Here is a 19,583-nt window from a genome sequence, read left to right as displayed (position 1 = left end):
ATAAAATAACTCTTTTTAAAAAAAATAATATAGAAGTATATAACAAAAAATATGGAACCAAAGAATGTCAAAGAGGAATGTTTTAATGATACAGAATATGATGATACAACAGAGATGCAGATTGGGAATCTTGGAAACTACCACTAGAAGGGGATGATAAACCACAAGAAATAACACTGACAGAGTTAAATAAAGGATTAGTGATGGAACATCATTAAATATCGAGGAAAGAAAAGAAAAATGAGACATAGAAAAGCATGTAATTTAGTAATCAGTTGCTCAGTGATCTTTGGGAGAAAAGCTTTAGGATAGCAATGGCTGCAGAGACCAGATTGCAATTTGTTGAAGAATGAATGATTGGAAAATATGGGCTAATCTTTCAAGAAGTGTAACCAAATAGGATGCAGTGGAAGTGTGACCGCTTTTAAGATAGAAATCTCTGCTCACTCATAGGTAGGTAAAAGATAGAGGACAGAGAAGAAAGTGAGAATGAGGCAAGCAGGATGACACCAGATGAAGTCTATCTGGAAAGAGACAGAAGTGAAAGTATAAAGAACAGGATCACAGGAGCATCCTTTAAGAGAACAAATAGAGGGGCTGATGCTGTGGCGCAGCAGGTTAATGCCCAGCCTAAAGTGCACACATCCTATATGGGTGCTGGTTCCAGTCCCAGCTGTTCCACTTCTAATCCAGCTCCCTGCTAATATGCATAGGGAAAGCAGAGGAGAATGGCCCAAGTCCGTAGGCCCCTGCACCCTTGGGAGACCCGGAAGAAGCTCCTGACTCTGGCTGTTGAGGCCATTTGGGAAGTGAACCAGTGGATGGAAGATCTCTCTGTCTCTACCTTTCTCTGTAATTTTGTCTTTCAAGCAAAATAAATCTTTAAAAAAAGAGAGAGCACAAATATATACATTTCAGACAGGAATGGAGGGGGAAGTATAGAGAATGGTAACAGTCAGAGATAGAAGAAAGTGAATTTTTGTTAAACTGCTCAAATTAATTGGAGTAACAGTTAAGGTAATATTGCCAAATTTAACAAATAAAAATACAATATGTTTACTTAAATTTGAATTTCAGACACACTAAGAATTTTTTAGAATAAGTATATCCCTGCCATATTTGGGACATATCTACATAAAAATTAAATTTATTTGCTGTTTATGTGAAATTCAACATTTTGCATGTGATGGGCAGTAGATAAGACATTCATCTGAAACACAAATTTAATCAGGTATCTTGTGTATTTTGGCATAATGAATTGGATTTTAAATACCATCACAGAAGACAGTTGATGTTCTACTGCTACCCATTAGTTTGCTGTGTGACCAGAGACCACATCTGTCAATTCAGTCTTTTGTGTCTTGTTTTTCAGTTTTTTCTTCCTTTCTTAACTTTCTGCTTTCTTCTTTTGTGAAGCAGGGAGCCAGAAAGACTGAACTTCCATTTGTTGATTTACTCTCCAAATGTCTGCAAACCTTGGAAGATGGCCAAGGGCTGAAGCTAGGAGCTAGGAACTCAATCCAGGTTGCCACATGGGTGGCAGCAACCACTTGAGTCACCACTTGACTTGAGTCACCACTGCTGCCTCCAAGGGTCTGCAGTAGCAGGAGGCTGGAGGCAGCAGCAGAGCCAGGGGAATCCAGGCACATGGACCAAAGCCCACCCTTGTCAGATGGAGTTTGAACTCCATTTCTGCCACTTCTTAGTTTTTTATCTTCAGGGAGTTCAGTTGATAGAAGTATTAATAAAATAACTTTCTCAATGTATAAATCATAAAGGTTGTCAAAGAGTAAGGAACGTTGATAACTACTGGACACTGGTGTGGTGGTGAGTGATATCAGGAGTAGAAACAGTAGTCGTTTGCTTTTTTTAAGTATGTGTTAAGTGTATATAGCAGCTAGTATTGTCAGCACTATGAGAAAAGATTAACAGTGTGTTAGTTTTGTTCATACCTATGAATCAGACATTCACAATTAACTAAGAAAAATATATTTATAACAAATATAAACAATAGGGCTTCCATGAAATTTTTACAAGGTTTGTGGTGCTTCCTGCACTAACTCTTGAAGCAACAGTGTCACCTAGTGGTTGTGAAGTCAATAACAAACAGTTAACAACACCTGGATCAAGGTTCCTAGATTGTTTGCCCAGGACTTAGTACTGCTGATGAACGGTGATGATAAGTAGTATTGTCATATTACATCAATTTATCTCACTTTATCTTAGCAAAATGATGCTCATTCTGCCAACATAATGCCTTGGGTACTGCTTCCTTTACCTCCCTTCACCTGATAGTCTAATTTACTGTTGTAGAAAATCACTGCTGCTGCCCAAGAGGTTTTAATTATGAAATTACTCAGTTGGAGTTTGGACATCTCATAGCGTCTCCTAACCCTGTTATTCCCTAAAAACTTTGGCAGAAGGGGAGGGATGTGGGCAGTGCTGGAAATATGAAGCTTGAGGCTTTCTCAATTACCAGCTTCAAATTTTTTTGCCTTCTATTTAGGTTAGAGGTTTCCATTTTCTTTCTCATGCAGTCAAGAGGATCTGTGACTTTCTTTTGGAAAAAAAAGTTTCCCGAAACCCAAATTCAGATATAAACATTCTATTACAAATTTTGTTTCTGTGTTAATTGAGAACCAGTTTCTACTCCTCATAGATTAGTTAGCTTCTGTCTTAAGGGCCTCACAAAGAACTGAGAGATTTCTAACCCATAGGGTTATGCATGTAAGTAAAATTTTTAAAATGGAAAAAAATAGGTTATTTTTTTGTTAAGTTACAGAAATGTCAAGAGAAATTAAATGTAGACTCGCAAATAGCCTCTAGGGGAGATTTTACTTTGGCCCTATTTAATCTATGTCTTATATGAAAATATTATAGAGGTCCAAAACTAGAATTCCATGGCCCAGTAGTTACCAGATGGCTAAATTAAGTGGACTTCACATTAAAATGATAATATATCAACTCAGATATGGCTCAAGATTATCCATCAATGACTACTAGAGGTATTTCCAGAGTTCGTTTGTCAAATATATATATATATATATACATATATATATATATACACACACATATTTCTTAAATATTAGTTAGGAATCATTCCTTTCAAGAACAAATCTTTTTTTAGAGACTTTTTAAATTCCCTAATGACTTTCAATCACCAAATGTTTCTGTGGCTCTCAGACCTTTTACAGTTTTTTCCTCTCCCAAACTACACTTCACCCAAAATCTTTCATAAATATTTCATAGCTGACACTGTTTCACAATGTTCCTGGACTCGTGGGAATTCTTACTTTCTCTCTTTCTCCTGCTAGGAATGAGTAAAGATATGAACCAGAGTCCTTGTCCTAAACATGAGTAGGAATATATCTCCTATAATAGTTCCTTTCATCCCCTCCATCAGCTCTTACTCTCTTAAGGCCTAGTTTAGGGATTTAGCGGCCAGAGGTAGACAGTCCAGGAACAAGTGCACCCTGCAGAAACCCCAGACATTTGATTCCCAAAGGAGCTCCAACCCCTCACTCAGGATTTCATGTCACAACTACTTACAGGACATCAGTGCTCACTATTCTAGGAAAATCTAACTGTGAAGTGAGAGGAGACACTGTGCAGTCCACTTGAACAGATGAGGAAAGAATGTCATGTTCCTCCTTGAATGCATTTCTTAGCTGAAAATGTCTGAGAAAATCAGATAGCAACACAAGGACTGTTTAGCAATAATAACATGTCTATTCATTGAATGGAATGATTGCTTTCCATCATAATCATTTCCAACCTGAAAAAATATAAGCTTCTTATTCAGATGTGGCTATTTTATTTAAAAATATCAAATAGTTCAATACTTAATTTCTCAATTCCCTCTTGAAGCTCAAGAATAAACCAGGCATTTTATGAAACTGAAAAGAAGCAAAGACAATAACCTTTCACTCCCAAGTGTCTCTGTAGCCATTTCATAAAATATGACAGAAAATCTACCCATTTTAATGCATTCAAGAATAATATATATAATATGTGTGTATACAGATGTGTGTGTATATATATATATATATATATATAAAATATACCATATAGGAGTGAACATTCAGACTAAGTGCTAAGCTGCCCATGTCCCATGTTGGAGTACCTGTGTTCAAGTCCTGGGTCACTCCTGACTGCAGCTGCCTGCTAATGCAGGTCCTGGGAGGCAGCAATGATGACTGCAGTCATTGGATTTCTGCCACCCACACGGGAGATCTGGATTGAGTTCTTGACTCCTTACTTTGGTGCAGCCCAGGCACTTGTGCATTTGAGTAGTGAACCACTGGGTGGGATCTCTTTCTTTTTCTCTCTCCCTCTCTCTCCTCACACACTCTCAGCCTCTCAAATAATTTTTAAATTTATGTACAGGTTTTTATTTTGTTATTTTATTTATATGAGAAACAGACAGCAACAGAGAGAGAGACAGAGAGCTCTCATCTGCTACTTCACTCCCCAGATGCACACAACAGCCAGGACTGGGCTAAGCAGAAGTTAGGAACTAGGAACACAATCGAGGTCCCCGACATGGGTAACAGGTATTCAACCACTTCAGACAACACCTGCTGCCTCCCAGCATGTGCATTAGCAAGAAGTTAGACTCTACGAGAGGGTCAAGACTCAAACCAAGGCATTTTGATAGGAGATGCAGGTATATTAACTGCTAGGCCAAATGCTTGTTTCTATACACTGTTCAAGTAATCACTTAACGGTAAGCCCTGCCCTGCTTCTTAAGAGGCCTAGAAGAATTTTCTAATCCACAAACCAATTAATGAAGTTTAGGAGATCAGTATAAAAACACAATGGGTTCAAAACGTCAAGTGAAATTTTTTTGCATTTTTAATGCTATTATTTTGGAAATAACATATTTTTCAATTTATAAGATAGTCAAAGATTTAATGCATCACTAAATAGTTCACAAAAACAAAAAGAAGAAAGATAATAGTTCAGGAGGAACACAGGCAAGGGCCATAAACAACAGCAAAATGGAAAGATGCACATTTCACAAATATACAGTAAATATGACCAACAGATTTTATTGAAACCTATTAAGTTGGGGCACCCATTGTGGCACAGAGGGTTTAGCCACTCCTTCAGATACTATATACCATTTTAGAGGGTAGGTCCAAGTCCAAGCTATGCTACTTCTAACCCAGCATTCTGATAATGTACCAGAGAAGGCAGCAGATGGCGGTGCAAAGACCCTGATATTTACTTGGAAGACCTGGATGGACTTTGAGGCTCATGGCTTTGGCCTTGCCCAGCCCTGGCCATTGCAGACATTTGGGAAATGAACTAGTAGATAGAAGATCGATCTCTCTATTTCTCTCTCTCTCTCTCTCTCTCTCTCTCTCTCCCCTACCTCCCCTGCCCAGTCCCTCTATCTTTCAAATAAATAAATATTTTTAAAAAATAAAATCAGTTAAGTTATAGAGCTCATGAATTCCAAAATATAATTCTTACCAACATTCCACACCCAGAGGGATGTGGTCACACTTGAAGAGCAAGAAAAAAACAAATACCAGAACTTTCAGAGAACTGGGGATTATACTAGTAGAAAACAAATTAAACTAAGTTAACATGAAAATGAATTCAAGAGTCATGGCAATCCAGTATTAAATTCATTCTTTTTATTGTCCCAGTCTTCTGCATCTGGCATCTGGTCTACTTAGAATGAGCAAATGTTTCTGAAAACGTGAATTTAGAGAATCATCCTTAACAGTTGGACAAAGGACTGGCATTTGACACACCAGTTAAGATGCCAGTTAAAACCTCCACACCTCATATCAGAGTGCCTGGGTGCAAGTCCCCTCTCCAGTTCCTGACTTCTACTTCTGCCAATGCAGATCTCTGGAGGCAGCGGTGACGGCTCAAGCATTGACCCAGTCCAGCTGAGGCCATTGAGGCCACTTGGAGAATGCACCAGCATATGGATACTTTCTGTTTGTCTGTCTCTCCTCCCTTTTGTCTCTCAAGTAAATAAACATTTTTAAAAAGCATGTTGGGGAAGAGGAGAGCTAAAGGGCAGAGTGCAGGAGAGTGACCGTTTTGGTGTTGTTCTTGGAGGGTTATAAAGCACTAATTGTATGTAAGTTTCTAAAGAGTGCAAGTTTGTGTAGCAACTGAGACTTAAAAAGTGGTGTTGCCGGGATTCTGGCTCTCTGAGGACTCTGACAAGGCATAGGCGTATTTGAAATAAAACAGGGGGCTGAGAGCTGTGGGCTTTGCCACTGCCACATTGGGTAATTCTGGACAAGTTGCTTTGCTTTTCAGGTTTCAGGAACACATTTGTCTGAAAACTGAGACGCTGTCAGGCGACGTGTTCCTCTCCCACATTTCCAAAGAGGAAAGCTGCCTACTGTCCTTTCTCACTGTGTCTTCTGCAACTCACTTCCCACTCCTGTTTCTCCCCAAGTTTCCTCCCCTTTGCTCTCATCCAGCTTCACACTATTACAAGGGCAGATCCGATGCAGCTCAGCTGGCTGTTCTGAGGCTTCTTCTTTTCTCACATGGAGGCCAAACAGTACAATTTAAATCCAATCAGACAAGACAGAGCATCTTGTAAACCTAGGGCATTCTCTACCAACCGGGAAATATTCTCAGTGTACTTCAGTTTTCTTGAGAAACACCTGGCCTTCGGTTGTCATTAATTCATCCAGAAATGTGCAACCTTTCTTGGAATAAAAGGAATAAAAGCAAACCCAAGAGATCACCTCATTCAATCATCTGCATTTTCTAATTGTCTTTACCTAGGAAATCAACATCTTTGTTTAGATTGAAGCTCCATATAGGTGCTTTTTCAGCCTTCTAGGCATAGGCAGTGCCTGATTCTTTTGTGCAATGTTTGGGGACCTGAGAATGATCTGTCAAAACACACTAACACCACAAAATAGGCCAATGTAGGATGCCTGGCAACATCTTCACTGACTCGCCCCTCCTCATCATCCACCCGAGCATTCCTGCACTCTGATTTCCTCAAGTCATTAGTCACTTTGATTTCCTTAGCTGCTTCTGGAATTAAGCAAGACATACTTAACCAAAGAAACAGATTATGGTACATGTGCCCTAGGCAGTCTATTGCTACTAAGCAAATGACAGTATCCTCAGTACTGTAAAAAGCATTCTATAGTGGAAAGTATTTTTTTTTGGTTTTTAATTGACACATAGGGGTGTCATGTGACATTCAATACATGTGCACAATTTATAATAGTGATCAAATGAGGATAACTGGCATATCTATCATCTCAGGCATACATTGTTTCTTTGCAAGGGGAGCATTCAAAATCCTATCTAGTATATTGTAATATTCAATTAATTGCAATCAACTACAGTTACCCTACTGTGCTATAGCACATTAAAAATTGTTCTTCCTTTTCAGTTTTATCCCTATACTCATTAACCATCCTCTCTCAATTTCTCCTTCCCCCACACCCTTCTGAGGCCTTGGCAACCACTAATCCATTCTCTGCTTTTTGAGGTCAACAGAAAAATACTTTTCTAACAATAATCCCTTTCATGAAATGAGAATTTGGAATCAGCAGTAAAATAGCTGGTGTCTATTTCATAACAGATTTAGTTTCTCTAAATACCTCTCTAAATACATAATGTATCAGAATTCCAGTTATAATACAGACCCTCATAGGAAAGAAAATACAGATAACGTATTATGAACAGATTCGTTTGGTTGGAAACAACCCCTGGAAAGGTTTATATTGAAAAAAATTCAGTACAATCAATATTTCTATCACAAAAGTAGCACTTTGTTGTCCATATACTTCTAAAATATATTCAGAGAAAAATATTAACCTTGGATAAATTTCATTTTTCTTCCAATAATTCCACTTCTAAAAGGAACTGTCAAGGAGCAGGTGTTTAGGCTTATGATTAAGATGCTCACATGCTACACTGGAGTGCCTAGGTTTGATTCCTGGCTCGGGCTCCTGACTTTAGCTTTCTGCTAATGCAGACCTAGGGAGTCTGAAGCGATGGCACAAGTAATTGGGTTTCTGCCACCCACCTGACAGACATTGATTGAGTTCACAGCTCATATGTCTAACCACAGTCCCAGCCCTGGCTGTTGTGGGCATTTGGGGAATGAACCAGTGAATTGGAATTCTGTGTATTGTGTGTGAGTATGTATGTGTCTCTGTGTGTCTTTCTTGCTGCCTCTCAAATAAATAAAGGACTTCTCAGCTTGGAAGTATTAGGTCATTTTTGTTATATTATGCACTAACAAAATTCTGCAGCATAATAGGTGAATTTATCTAACTTTCTAAAAGATGACACAAAGATCCAGCACTGTGACTAGAACATTTTAATAGGTCATAGGAGGGCTAATGACAAATGCTTATCTGATTTCCAGTTCCTGCAAACCGTGGAAAAGAATTCAAAACAAGGAAGAAAGACAACAATTGCACATGCATGAAACACACAGAGATTTCCCTTTGTCACACAGTACTTGTTCTTGCCTGGAATCCAGGAATCTTATACTACCTACTGTCCCATCTTTTTCTTTACAGTTTTAGCATTTAAAATAATCCACTCTAAACTTCAAATTGGAATGCAGTGATTCAAAGTGCTACAGCCCTAATCCTGCAGACAAAAAAAAAAATGAAAAGACACAAGAAAGAAAAAGAAAAGAAAGGTCTCTCATTGCAAATACAGTGAGACCTTACAAAGTGCTCTCCTTCAAACAGTGCCCCTTCTGCCTACAAGGTCCTGGGAATGCCTTTGGCCTCACGATACTACACGCATCTGGTGTATGTCCCTGTACCTTTGTTTTCCAAGACTACAATGTGTAAGGAAAAGAGTTAATTGTTTACTTGTTAGAATTTCATCCAGGGATAGTTGATATATTTTCCTTTTCATTGGTCTGCTAGGCATTTCCAGCAATGTCCATGAGTATCCTTAATTTCCCATGTCTAAAGTCAACTCATCATTTCTCACCAAATTCAGCCTTTCTTCCTCAATCTTTTGCCATCTACTTGACACTCAACGTTCTTTTTTAAAAATCAACTTTTAAGAGCTGGCGCCGTGGCTCAATAGGCTAATCCTCCGCCTTGCGGCACCGGCACACCGGGTTCTAGTCCTGGTCGGGGCGCTGGATTCTGTCCCCGTTGTCCCTCTTCCAGGCCAGCTCTCTGCTGTGGCCCGGGAGTGCAGTGGAGGATGGCCCAAGTCCTTGGGCCCTGCACCCCATGGGAGACCAGGATAAGTACCTGGCTCCTGGCTTTGGATAAGCATGGTGTGCCGGCCGCAACGGCCATTGGAGGGTGAACCAACAGCAAAGGAAGACCTTTCTCTCTGCCTCTCTCTCTCTCACTGTCCACTCTGCCTGTCAAAAAAAATAAATAAAAAAAAAATCAACTTTTAATTATTTGAAAGATGGAGAGACAGATATCTTCCATCTGCTTATTCACTCTTCTTTTAAGCATCTACAACATGCAGAACCAGGAGAGCTAAAGACAGGAACTGGGAACTCAGCCTAGGTCTCCCATTCACTTTCAGGGACTCAGGTACTTGAGCCAACACCTGCTGCCTCCCAAGTTGTGTATTAGCAGGAAGCTGGAATTAAAAGCAGAGCCTGAGCTCAAACCAGGCTCCCCAACATGAACTAGAAGTGTCCATGAGCTAGAGGTGTTAATACCTGCACCAAACACCATCCCCTGGCACCTACATTCTTAGAGATACTCAACACAGAATCTCAGAAGTACCTGTGTTTCCATCTTCCCTTTTGATGTTTAATATTCAGTTAGTTCTCTCTATAATATCTTCTGTCTCCCCATGTTTAATTCTTACTGATGTTAACTCTCATTTAATGTGCTCATGTATATTGTGACTGTAAATCTCACTCTGTTCTTTCTCCTCCTTGCTTGCTTGGTGCCCCTAAACTCCACACTGTTGGCATTACCTTCCATCATTCTTGTTTTTTAGTACAAAGTCTATGTAAAACATAAGGTTCTACAAATTCCAGGTCCTCCATAGCATCAACAACAACTATTGATTGAGCATTTACTGAGGTGCCAGGCTAAGTGCTTCCCATATATTAATTCTAAGAATGCTCAATATAACCCTCTGAGAAAGGAACTCTTAGACTGTGTTACAGATAGGGAGGTCACAGATAGAAGTGCAGAGAAGTGAGGAAGCTTGCCTATTGTATCATCACACTGTAATAGGGAGAGGGTCATGTTCAAAATGTACCAGGAACCAAAGAAATAGAGTTCCAATTGCAGCAAGATGCAGGTAAGAGGTCCAAGTGGAAGCTTCAGAGAACTAAAGGAAGATGGCTGTGAGAAGTGAGCTGGAGGAAACAGTGGCAAGAGATGAGATCAGGGGCCAGTGTTGTGGCGCAGCAGGTTAAACCACTACTTACGACACTTGCATCCTGTATCACAGTGCTGACTTGAGTCTGAGCTTCTGCACTTCCAATTCAGCTTCCTGCTACTGAACCTGGGAAGGCAGAAGATGGCCCAAGTACTTGGGCTCCTGCCAACTATGGGGGAGATCAGGACGGAGTTTCTGGCTCCTGGTTTTGGCCTGGCTCAGTCCTAGTTCTTGCAGCCATTTGGGAAGTTAACCACCAGAGGGATGTTTCATTCTTTCTCTCTCTCTCTCTCTCTCTCTCTCTCTCTCTGGTTTCCATATAATATTTTTAACAGGATATATAAACCAGAGAAGAAGAAAAGTTAAATTACAAGGGTTCTATGAGCCTTGTTAAGGAGTTAAGGAGTTAAGGAGTTTGGACTTTGTTTAGGACTTAATTAGTAGCCACTGAATATTTCCAAGTTGCTTTGGTTCATAGCAGCTTGTTCATAATAGACAAAAAATGAGAAAAGCCAAGATGAAAAGCTACATTACAGTTATACCATGGAACAATATTCAGTAATAAAAAGAACAAAGGCCTGACATATGAAACCAAAAGGGTGAATCCTGCGACCATTACACTGAAAGAAAAAAGCCGATAGTAAAGAACACATATTGATCCCGTTTCTAGGAAGTTCTAAAACAAGCTAAATCTACAGTAGAACAATGCTTGACTCTGGGTGGGGCAGAAGTTTATTGTAAAATAAGGTTGCCAGATAAAATACAGGATTGTTAGCCAAATTTGAATTTCAAATAAATAACACAGAATGTTTTAGTATAAATATGCCCCACAAAATATGAGTACCTGTGTGATATTATACTAAGAACATATTCATTGATTTGCTGAAATTCAGATTTAGCTGGATGTCATGTATTTCTTATTTGTGAATCCCATCTACCCTATACAGTCTCCCCTCCCTGAGTTTGCAGAAATGTGGACCAGCCCTCTATGTCTTCTGGATGCTTACACACTTGCCCTTGAATGTGCCACATCCCTCAGCTGCCCTCGGATAGCCCAACTCGCTAAGATCATAGATCCTTTGCCTTCTTATACAATGTTCTAAGCTCTTTTAGTTTCTGTAGCTTTCTTGCCTATAGTGCTGCCCTGTTAACCATCTTCACTTACTCCAACCCTGTACCAAGAAACAGAGCACCCATCTTGGACTCCTTTCACTTCCAGTAATGCAACTGGCCCCTCAGGACATCCGCTGTAGTAGGATCAAGACTATTTCAAAGGTCTCCCATTAATCCTGTTGTGCCATGGCAGCTTTGTGAGTACCAAGGACCATTTTGAACTTCAAGTCAGGAGCCTTCACACAATTTGGAGTCCTCTGGCCTAGAGAAGGCACCCAAGTTTCCAGCATTCTATTGGCAGATTAAGCTGCCCTAGGACTTTGCAACAAGAAGCACAACGTGTCAGCAAGAGTTGCAAGAGCAAATGACTTCCAGTCATTTATTTTCTCACAGCTACAGCCTGAATAATAACCTAAACAACATGAAACATGTAAAGAAGTATTTTATGAGGAAGTACCAGCAGGAGTTCTAAGTATTACTGTGGAGTCTTTAGAAGCTTTGTTAAGTGAGAAAAAAAAAGAGTCTACCTTCATTTAAAACAGTCTCATGGCAGGTATTTTAGCACACCAGGTTAAGCTGCCACTTGGGATGCCTCCATCCCAGGTCAGAGTGCCTGGTTCAAGTCTTGACTATTCCACCTCCAATCCAACTTCCTACTAATGCACTCGTTAGGCAGTAAATGCAGTTCAAGTACTTGAGTCCTTGACACTTATGTGGAAGACCTGGATGAAGTACTTGGCTCCTGGCTTTGACCTGTCCCTTCTTCAGCTGATGTGAGCATTTGGGGAGTAAACCAACAAATTGAAGACCTCTCTCTCTCTTTCTCCCTTTCTCTTTCTCTCTCTGTGAGTGTATGTGTGTGTGTGTGTGTGTGTGTATGTGTGTGTCTAGCCCTGCCTTGCAAATAAAAATATAAGCAAACATGTTTTACAATATTATCAGTAATTTCCATTAATAAATATGTTAGCATAAATAAAAGAATGTTTTAAACATAAAAGTCCAAATAAAACAAATATCCTTAAAGGTGTATTGATTTGATTATAGAAAAATAATAGCAATATATTAGCCAGATCTAGCACCACTTTATCCTCTGGATCCAACTAATACCTTTCTTAAAAGTTGTTAGAAATATTGAGTAATTAAATGGAGAAAATTTATCTTAGCTTATGGCTACAAAGGACATAGAAACACAAGAATCAGAGAACATACTTGAATTTTTCATAATAATCACAGATATAAATACAATTAATTAATAATATTAAAATAATATATATTGTTCTCTTTGAAACTGTCCCACATCACAGATAACAATTTACACCAAATAGTAAAAGACATCTGTGTTTCTATTTTTATTTACCTCCTGAGGAAATTCTAAGCAAAAAAGAAAATTTCCAGAGATTACCCATGGAATAAACAAAAAAGGAGAAAACCTGGATCTAGATTATTCACAAAAAGTTAAAGTTCCAATTACTTCAATTTTATATGAATAAATAAATGTAAGTTGTAATTATTAGAAACTAAAAATATTTTTGTAGTGTTTCATGTCCCAACAGTAGCTTTTTACCACACACTCACATGCACAAACACACCTACAAGTAAGTGACTTAATAAACCAATGATTCAGAACACAGAGTGGCCCCACAGAGCAGAAGCAGCTGCCTCCTGCTCTGTCTGGTTCCAGTGTTGACACCTGATACATGACCATGCATTCAGCAACCCTGAATTTTCTGACATAAAGTCATGATTACTCTTCAGCACATTTTAAGTTATTTGATGCTTTCTAACATCATCCTGAGCTTTTATTGCTTCAAATACACAAATGGTTCCCATTCACTATATCCATCAAACTCACTTGCTTCATGTCTCTGATCAGATATAACTTTATCAAAACTAAACTGCCCTATATAAAACCTTTCTCATTATTCTCTAACTCTTGAATTCTGTTTTACTCTCTTCAGAGTAATTATCACCATTTTAGTGGTCTCTTAGTTATGGTTTCATTTTCTCATTAGAAAGCACGCTAAGGGAGAACAGGAGCCCTTTTTTTGGTCATCGTATATCCTTAAACAGAGCGCCTAGAAGATAGTAGCCCTTCAATAAATATTTGTCCAACAAATAAATAAATGTGAAAGGAAAAATTAGTCACAAAGAGAATTCATTCTATTTCAGATATAATAAAATTGGGAATGTTCAAAAAAGGGGAATGTTCAAAAAATGTTAAAAATGGAAAAAAAGCTGGCAATATGGCATAGCACTTTGAGCTGCTGCCTGCAACACCAGCATCCCATATGAGCACTAGTTCAAGTCCCAGCTGCTCCACTTCTGAGCAACCTCTCTGCTAATGTGCCTGGATAAGCAGTAAAAGATGGCCGAGGTGTGGGGAGCAACTGGGAGCAACTCGGACTAGACTAAGTTACTGGAATTAAGATTTATTCTATGCATCTGCTCTCCCACAATATGGCACTGGGAGAGGAGTAAACAGCTTCCACGGAGCTGCCTCCAGTTCAACCAATAAACTGTAGGACCTGCTCCTGATTGGAGGAGAGCAGCGTACTCGGCGTGTGGGTAGCAGAGTTGGGATTGGTGGAAGAGGACTATAAAGGAGGAGAGAGACAACATGCACCAGGAACATCTATCTGAAGGAACACCTCTGCAGCCCCCGAGAGAGCCGGCTGGCGGTGTGCCGCTCCCCCGCGGAAGTGGGGAATGTGGCCAGGGGGAACTGCCCTTCCACGGAGGTGGAAGGGACAGTAGCCAACCCGGGAAGAACCAGCAGCAAACCCGGGGAGGGCCGAGCAGACAAAAGAACAGCGCAGGGTCCTGTGTCGTTCCTCCACGAAGACGGGGAGCGACACGAGGTACTTGAGCCCCTGCCACCCACAGGGCAGGCCTAGATGAAACTCCTGAATCTGGGCTTCAGCCTAGCCAGATCCCAGCAATTGTGGCCATTTGGGGAGTGACCCACTAGATGGAAAATCTGCCTTTTTCTTTTCTTCTAACTCTGCCTTTCAAATAAATACAATGAACCTGTTTTTAAAAAATAGAGAAATAAGGTAAGCATTTGTCCTAGTAGTGAAGATGCAAACACCCCATTTTAAAGGATCTGGATGAGATACCTGACTTCAGCTCCTGACTCCAGTTTCTTGATAATATAGACCTTAGGATGCAATGGATGACTCAAGTGATTGGGTTCTTGCCACCCATGTGGGAGACTTGTTTTACATTCCTGGCTCCTAGCCTCAGTGCTATACCCAGAGTCATATGGGTATTTGGGGAGTGAACCAACAGATGACAGATCACTCACTTTCTATCTCTCTGCTTTCCAAATAAACAACTTCTTTTTAAAAGATAGGGAAGCGATTTGCTAGCTACTCTCTCAGGTGTGATAAATGGAGCTAAGTGAATGTGATGGGAGTATCATTCAGTAAGGACAGAGAGGAATACAAGATTAAGAACCACACAGAACACTTTTTTTAACAGAAAAGCATAGAAGAAAATTCAGTTGAAGGGATGAGGAAGGATAAGCCAAAAGAATATGGTTCAAAATAGTGAGAAGATAATCAGTTGATCTCCATGTGCAGAAGTGTGAAACAAGACCCCTACCATACTCCTTACACAAAACTCCACTCAAAATGGATCAAGGACATAAATCTGTAACCCAATATCATCAATATACTAGAGAACATTGGGGAAGCTCTGCAAGAAATTGACACAGAGAAAGAATTCTTGGAAAGTACAGGCAATCAAAGCCAAAATAGACAAATGAGATTACAAAAAGCTGAGAAGCTTCTGCACTTCAAAAGAAACACTCAGGAAAGTGAAGAGGCAACCGACAAAATGGGAGAAAATATCTGCAAACTATGCAACTGATAGAGGATTAATATCCAGAATCTATAAAGAGCTCAAGAAACTCAACAACAAAACAAACAATCCAGTTAAGAAAAGGGCAAAGGACTTGAACAGGCGTTTTTCAAGAGAGGAAATTCAAATGGCTAACAAACACATGAAAAAATGCTCAGGTTCACTAATCATCAAAAAAATGCAAATCAAATCCACAACGAGGTTTTACCTCATCCCAGTTAGAATGGCTCTCATACAGAAATCAACAACAAATGACACCGGCGCCATGGCTCACTAGGCTAATCCTCCACCTGCGGCGCTGGCACCCCAGGTTCTAGTCCTGGTTGGGGTGCCGGATTCTGTCCTGGTTGCTCCTCTTCCAGTCCAGCTCTCTGCTGTGGCCCGGGAGTGCAGTAGAAGATGGCCCAGGTCCTTGGGCCCTGCACCTGCATGGGAGACCAGGAGGAAGCACCTGGCTTCTGGCTTCCAATCGGCACAGTGCATCAGCTGTGATGTGCTGGCAGTAGTGCCACTTAGGGGAGGGGGAACCAATGGAAAAAGGAAGACCTTTCTCTCTGTCTCTCTCTCTCACTGTCTAACTCTGCCTGTCAAAAAAAAACAAACAAACACAACAACAACAACAAATGATGTGAGGATGTGGAGGGAAAAGGTACCCTAATCCACTGTTGGTAGGAATGTAAACTTGTGCAGCCACTGTATACAACAGTATGGAGATACCTCAGAAATCTGAATGTAGACCTACCATGTGACCCAGCCAGCCCACTTCTGGGAATTTACCCAAACGAAATGAAACCAGCATATGAAAGAGTTATTCGTACCCCTATGTTTATTACAGCTCAATTCACAGTCCTGAGATATGGAATCAACCCAGATGTCAACCAACTGATGACTGGATAACACTCTGCAGTACTACTCAGCTGTGAAAAAAAATGAAATCCCGTCTTTTGCAACAAAATGGATGCAACTGGAAACTATTATACTTAGTGAAATAAGCCAGTCCAAAAAAGACAAATTCTATATGTTTTCCATGATTTGTGGTAATGAATAGAGTACCCAAAAGGTAATCTATAGGAGTGAAATTGACATTTTGAGATTCAATGACTATTTATAGCACTTGCCTCAACTGTTGAAGAACAGTGCTTTTTTTCTTCATACTATTTTTTGAACTTTTTACTTAGTGTAGGGTTAATCTTATGAGTATAAAGTCGTCAGAAAATAGTTAATTTAAAATAATATACAAAAATTAAGAATGGGAATAGGAGAGGGAGGAGGAAGAGGGTGGGAGCATGGGTAGGAGAGAGGGTAGGGTGAGGAGTACTACTATGTTCCTTAAACTATACATATATATGTATATATATATGAAATACATGAAATTTGTATTCCTTAAATAAAATTTAAAAAATAAGTTAACAAAACAATATGATCAGTTAAGCCCAAACCTAGAGAGTGCCAGCTATATGAGGAGCAGAGGTACTGGGAGAAAGTCATTGATAACCTATAAGAGATCATTCGTTGTGCAATGGTAGGTCAGAAACTGGGTTGCAGCGCCTTGAAATATGAAGAGGAGAGGAATAGGAATGTAGTAGTAGAAAGTCAAGTCTCTCTTTTGTTTCACCTGAACTTCAAAGAGCTACCTGAAATTCGATGCATAAATGAATATATTAATGGATGAATTGATAGAATTTTCTGCCCAAGATCAAGATGGAAAATAAATTGTAGTTGAGGTCATGGAATGAAAATAGTAAATAAAACACTTTTTCATAGCACAGATTGTATGAAAACATTTCCCTAATCAAAATTAACTTACTGAGTGGTTTTCCCTCAATAAACCTACATAGTTTATGCCTGAAACTGATTTTAATGTGTTCCTATGTCTTTTATTTGTACTTTGCTTTTGTTTTTGCTTAAAATGCATTCATGGTTAATGAAGCCTTTAAACAGTTACCTTGAGGCCTCATCTCCATCTCAGTGAGGCCTGAACCTTCTTCTCTGGAACTGAGGGCCTTTCTGCTACACTCCATTGAATTAGCTTCCAAGGTATGCTAGTGGCAACTCTGATACATGAAGCGGTACATCCTGATCTGATGTCATAAATTGCCTAAGTAGGATTTTGTACATAGTAGACTCCACTTTGCTTTCCATCAGAATGACTACCAAATAGTTGTGTAAAATATATATTTCTAGTGGAGTTTAAATATAAAATCATGGTTAAATTTCTTGCTTTAAGAATTCATAGCAACTCTATTTTTATTACTCTGTCCCTGTTGTTCTCAAACTAGAACATGCAAAGAAATCACCAACAGAATTTGTGAAATCAGAAATTGTTGGACCATTCTCAGAGTTTCCAATGCAGTCCTTCTGTGACAGAGTCAAGTAATTTGCATTTCTAACAAGTTCCAAGGTAATATGGTTGATGCTGACAGAATCATACTTCCAGGAACCAATACTCTGCAAAATATACCATGTGCTTTCACCATTTCTTTTTCTAGTTTTATGTTGTCATTCAAGGAAAATGAGGCAAATTCTCATTTCAACATTGCCACTTTGGCTCTTGTCAGTTTCTCTTGTGAAAAGCTACAAAGGAATGAAGGAAGGAAAGAACTTTGAAAGCAGTAACAAAATGATGTTAGGAGTTGACAAATCTGAGTTTCCAGCCTTCACCCATTTTTATGTGTATTGAAGGTTTTATCTTAGTCATTAGATGCTAGTGCCTCAAGTCAAATCACAAAAATGAAATACAGCTAGAACTAAAAAGTGGTTCTCTTTCTATTGCAAAATGTTAATAAGGTAATTCTTTCTCCATCAAAGTCTATTAATACTTATCTAGAAAACAAGGGTACTGATTATAAAATAACAAGAAAGAATAACACTCACTTGCCAAAGCTTTATTTTTTCATTTTTTATTTTGTGTTTAAACCAAAAAAAAAAAACAGCATGCCTAAAAATCTAAGCAATCTAAAGGTAGTGCTTAAACCGTGATCTTTATGGCTGAGTTATTTTTCCTTTACTTGATGTATTGACAAAGAGAACAGACACAGCATGGTACCATAAGTAGGTCATAATATGTGTACAGAGCTACAGAGCAATCCAGAGAGGTCCTGAAGAAGCATCTCACCTGTTCTATGCCTGAACAATTCCAAAGAGGTTAGCACCACGTTGAGTAAAACATTTGTAAGAACAAACTAATACTTGGAGAGGTATCAGCTGTAGATTCCTGCTTATCTTCCAGTTCTAAAAATAAAGATTAAAAATTAAATTAAGACAGTACTCAATAAATATTTGATTAAAATAAATATTTTATTTCTTAGGAGTTTCAAAACACTGACTTCTAGAGGACACATTCTTCTATTTATGCTTGATTTGTTCCTTTCCCATACACAAATAAACTTAACTATCTATGAAAGACATACTCAACAGTAAACATAATTCATCTGATAAAGGATTATATGTGCTTTTGGCCAAACATTATTATGTAAAGTAACCATAAAATATTTTGGATGAGAGTGAAATATAGTTCAGTCAGGCTGGTGTTGTGGTGTAACCAGTTAAGCTGCTGCCTGTAGCACCAGCACCCAACATGGGCACTGGTTTGAGTCCCAGCTGCTCCACTTTAAATCCAGCTCCCTGCCAATGTACGTGGGAATAGCAGCAGAGGACAGTTCAAACCCTTGGGCCTCTGAACCCACATGGGAGATCCAGAGGAATCTCCTGCCTCCTGGCTTCAGCCTGACCCAGCTCTGGCAATTGCAGCCATTTGGGGAGTGTACAACGAGTGTACAAGCATATGGAACTTCTCTCTCTCTCTCTCTCTCTCTCTCCCTTTCTAACTCTGTCATTCAAAAAAATAAAAATAAATCTTAAAAAAGTACAATAAATGTGAATCTGACTTCTGCCTATAAGGGTGTTAAATTGTCAATTATCATACATTTCCTGAATGTCCCAATGGGCATCTTGGTCTTGCCCGTTCAGCATCCATTTCCCATGGAAATTAGTTCTCCTTATGTTCTTGGTTCACTTTTTGCAATGTTCATTAAGAACTTCACTGGTTGAGTCTCAAGCAAATTGTCCAATACATAACTTAAGTTTTATATTTCAAATATCGCAGATATTTCTTCTCAGTGCACAACACAGGCAGTCAAAAGTCCTATTAGCTAACACAGCATACATGTCCAGACCACTTATGTTTTAAATAATGGCAACCCCACAATTTTTATCATTGCTATACCTTATAATCAACTTCTATAGTCAATACAGTTCTCAGTAGGACTTTC

General features: G+C 39.2%; 1 protein-coding gene across 3 annotated transcripts in view; it reads right to left on the bottom strand.

Annotated features, from left to right (window-relative positions):
- LRRC69 (leucine rich repeat containing 69) overlaps positions 1-19,583 on the bottom strand; it is a 136,270-nt gene that overhangs the window by 11,834 nt on the left and 104,853 nt on the right. For 2 of the 3 annotated variants that reach the window (XM_017341434.3, XM_051843882.2), the window contains one exon: positions 18,197-18,543. In XM_017341434.3, coding sequence (XP_017196923.2) covers positions 18,433-18,543 — 111 coding nt within the window. In that variant the 3' untranslated portion in view covers positions 18,197-18,432. Of the gene's footprint in view, positions 1-18,196; positions 18,544-19,583 lie in introns of those variants that run through there. The other variant, XM_070075851.1, reaches the window with a different exon arrangement.

The sequence above is a fragment of the Oryctolagus cuniculus genome, chromosome 6 (genome assembly GCF_964237555.1).
Source record: "Oryctolagus cuniculus chromosome 6, mOryCun1.1, whole genome shotgun sequence".
Classification (NCBI taxonomy): domain Eukaryota; kingdom Metazoa; phylum Chordata; class Mammalia; order Lagomorpha; family Leporidae; genus Oryctolagus; species Oryctolagus cuniculus.
The sequence above is the reverse complement of the archived record's forward strand: the minus strand, read 5'-3'. Positions and strand labels throughout refer to the sequence as shown.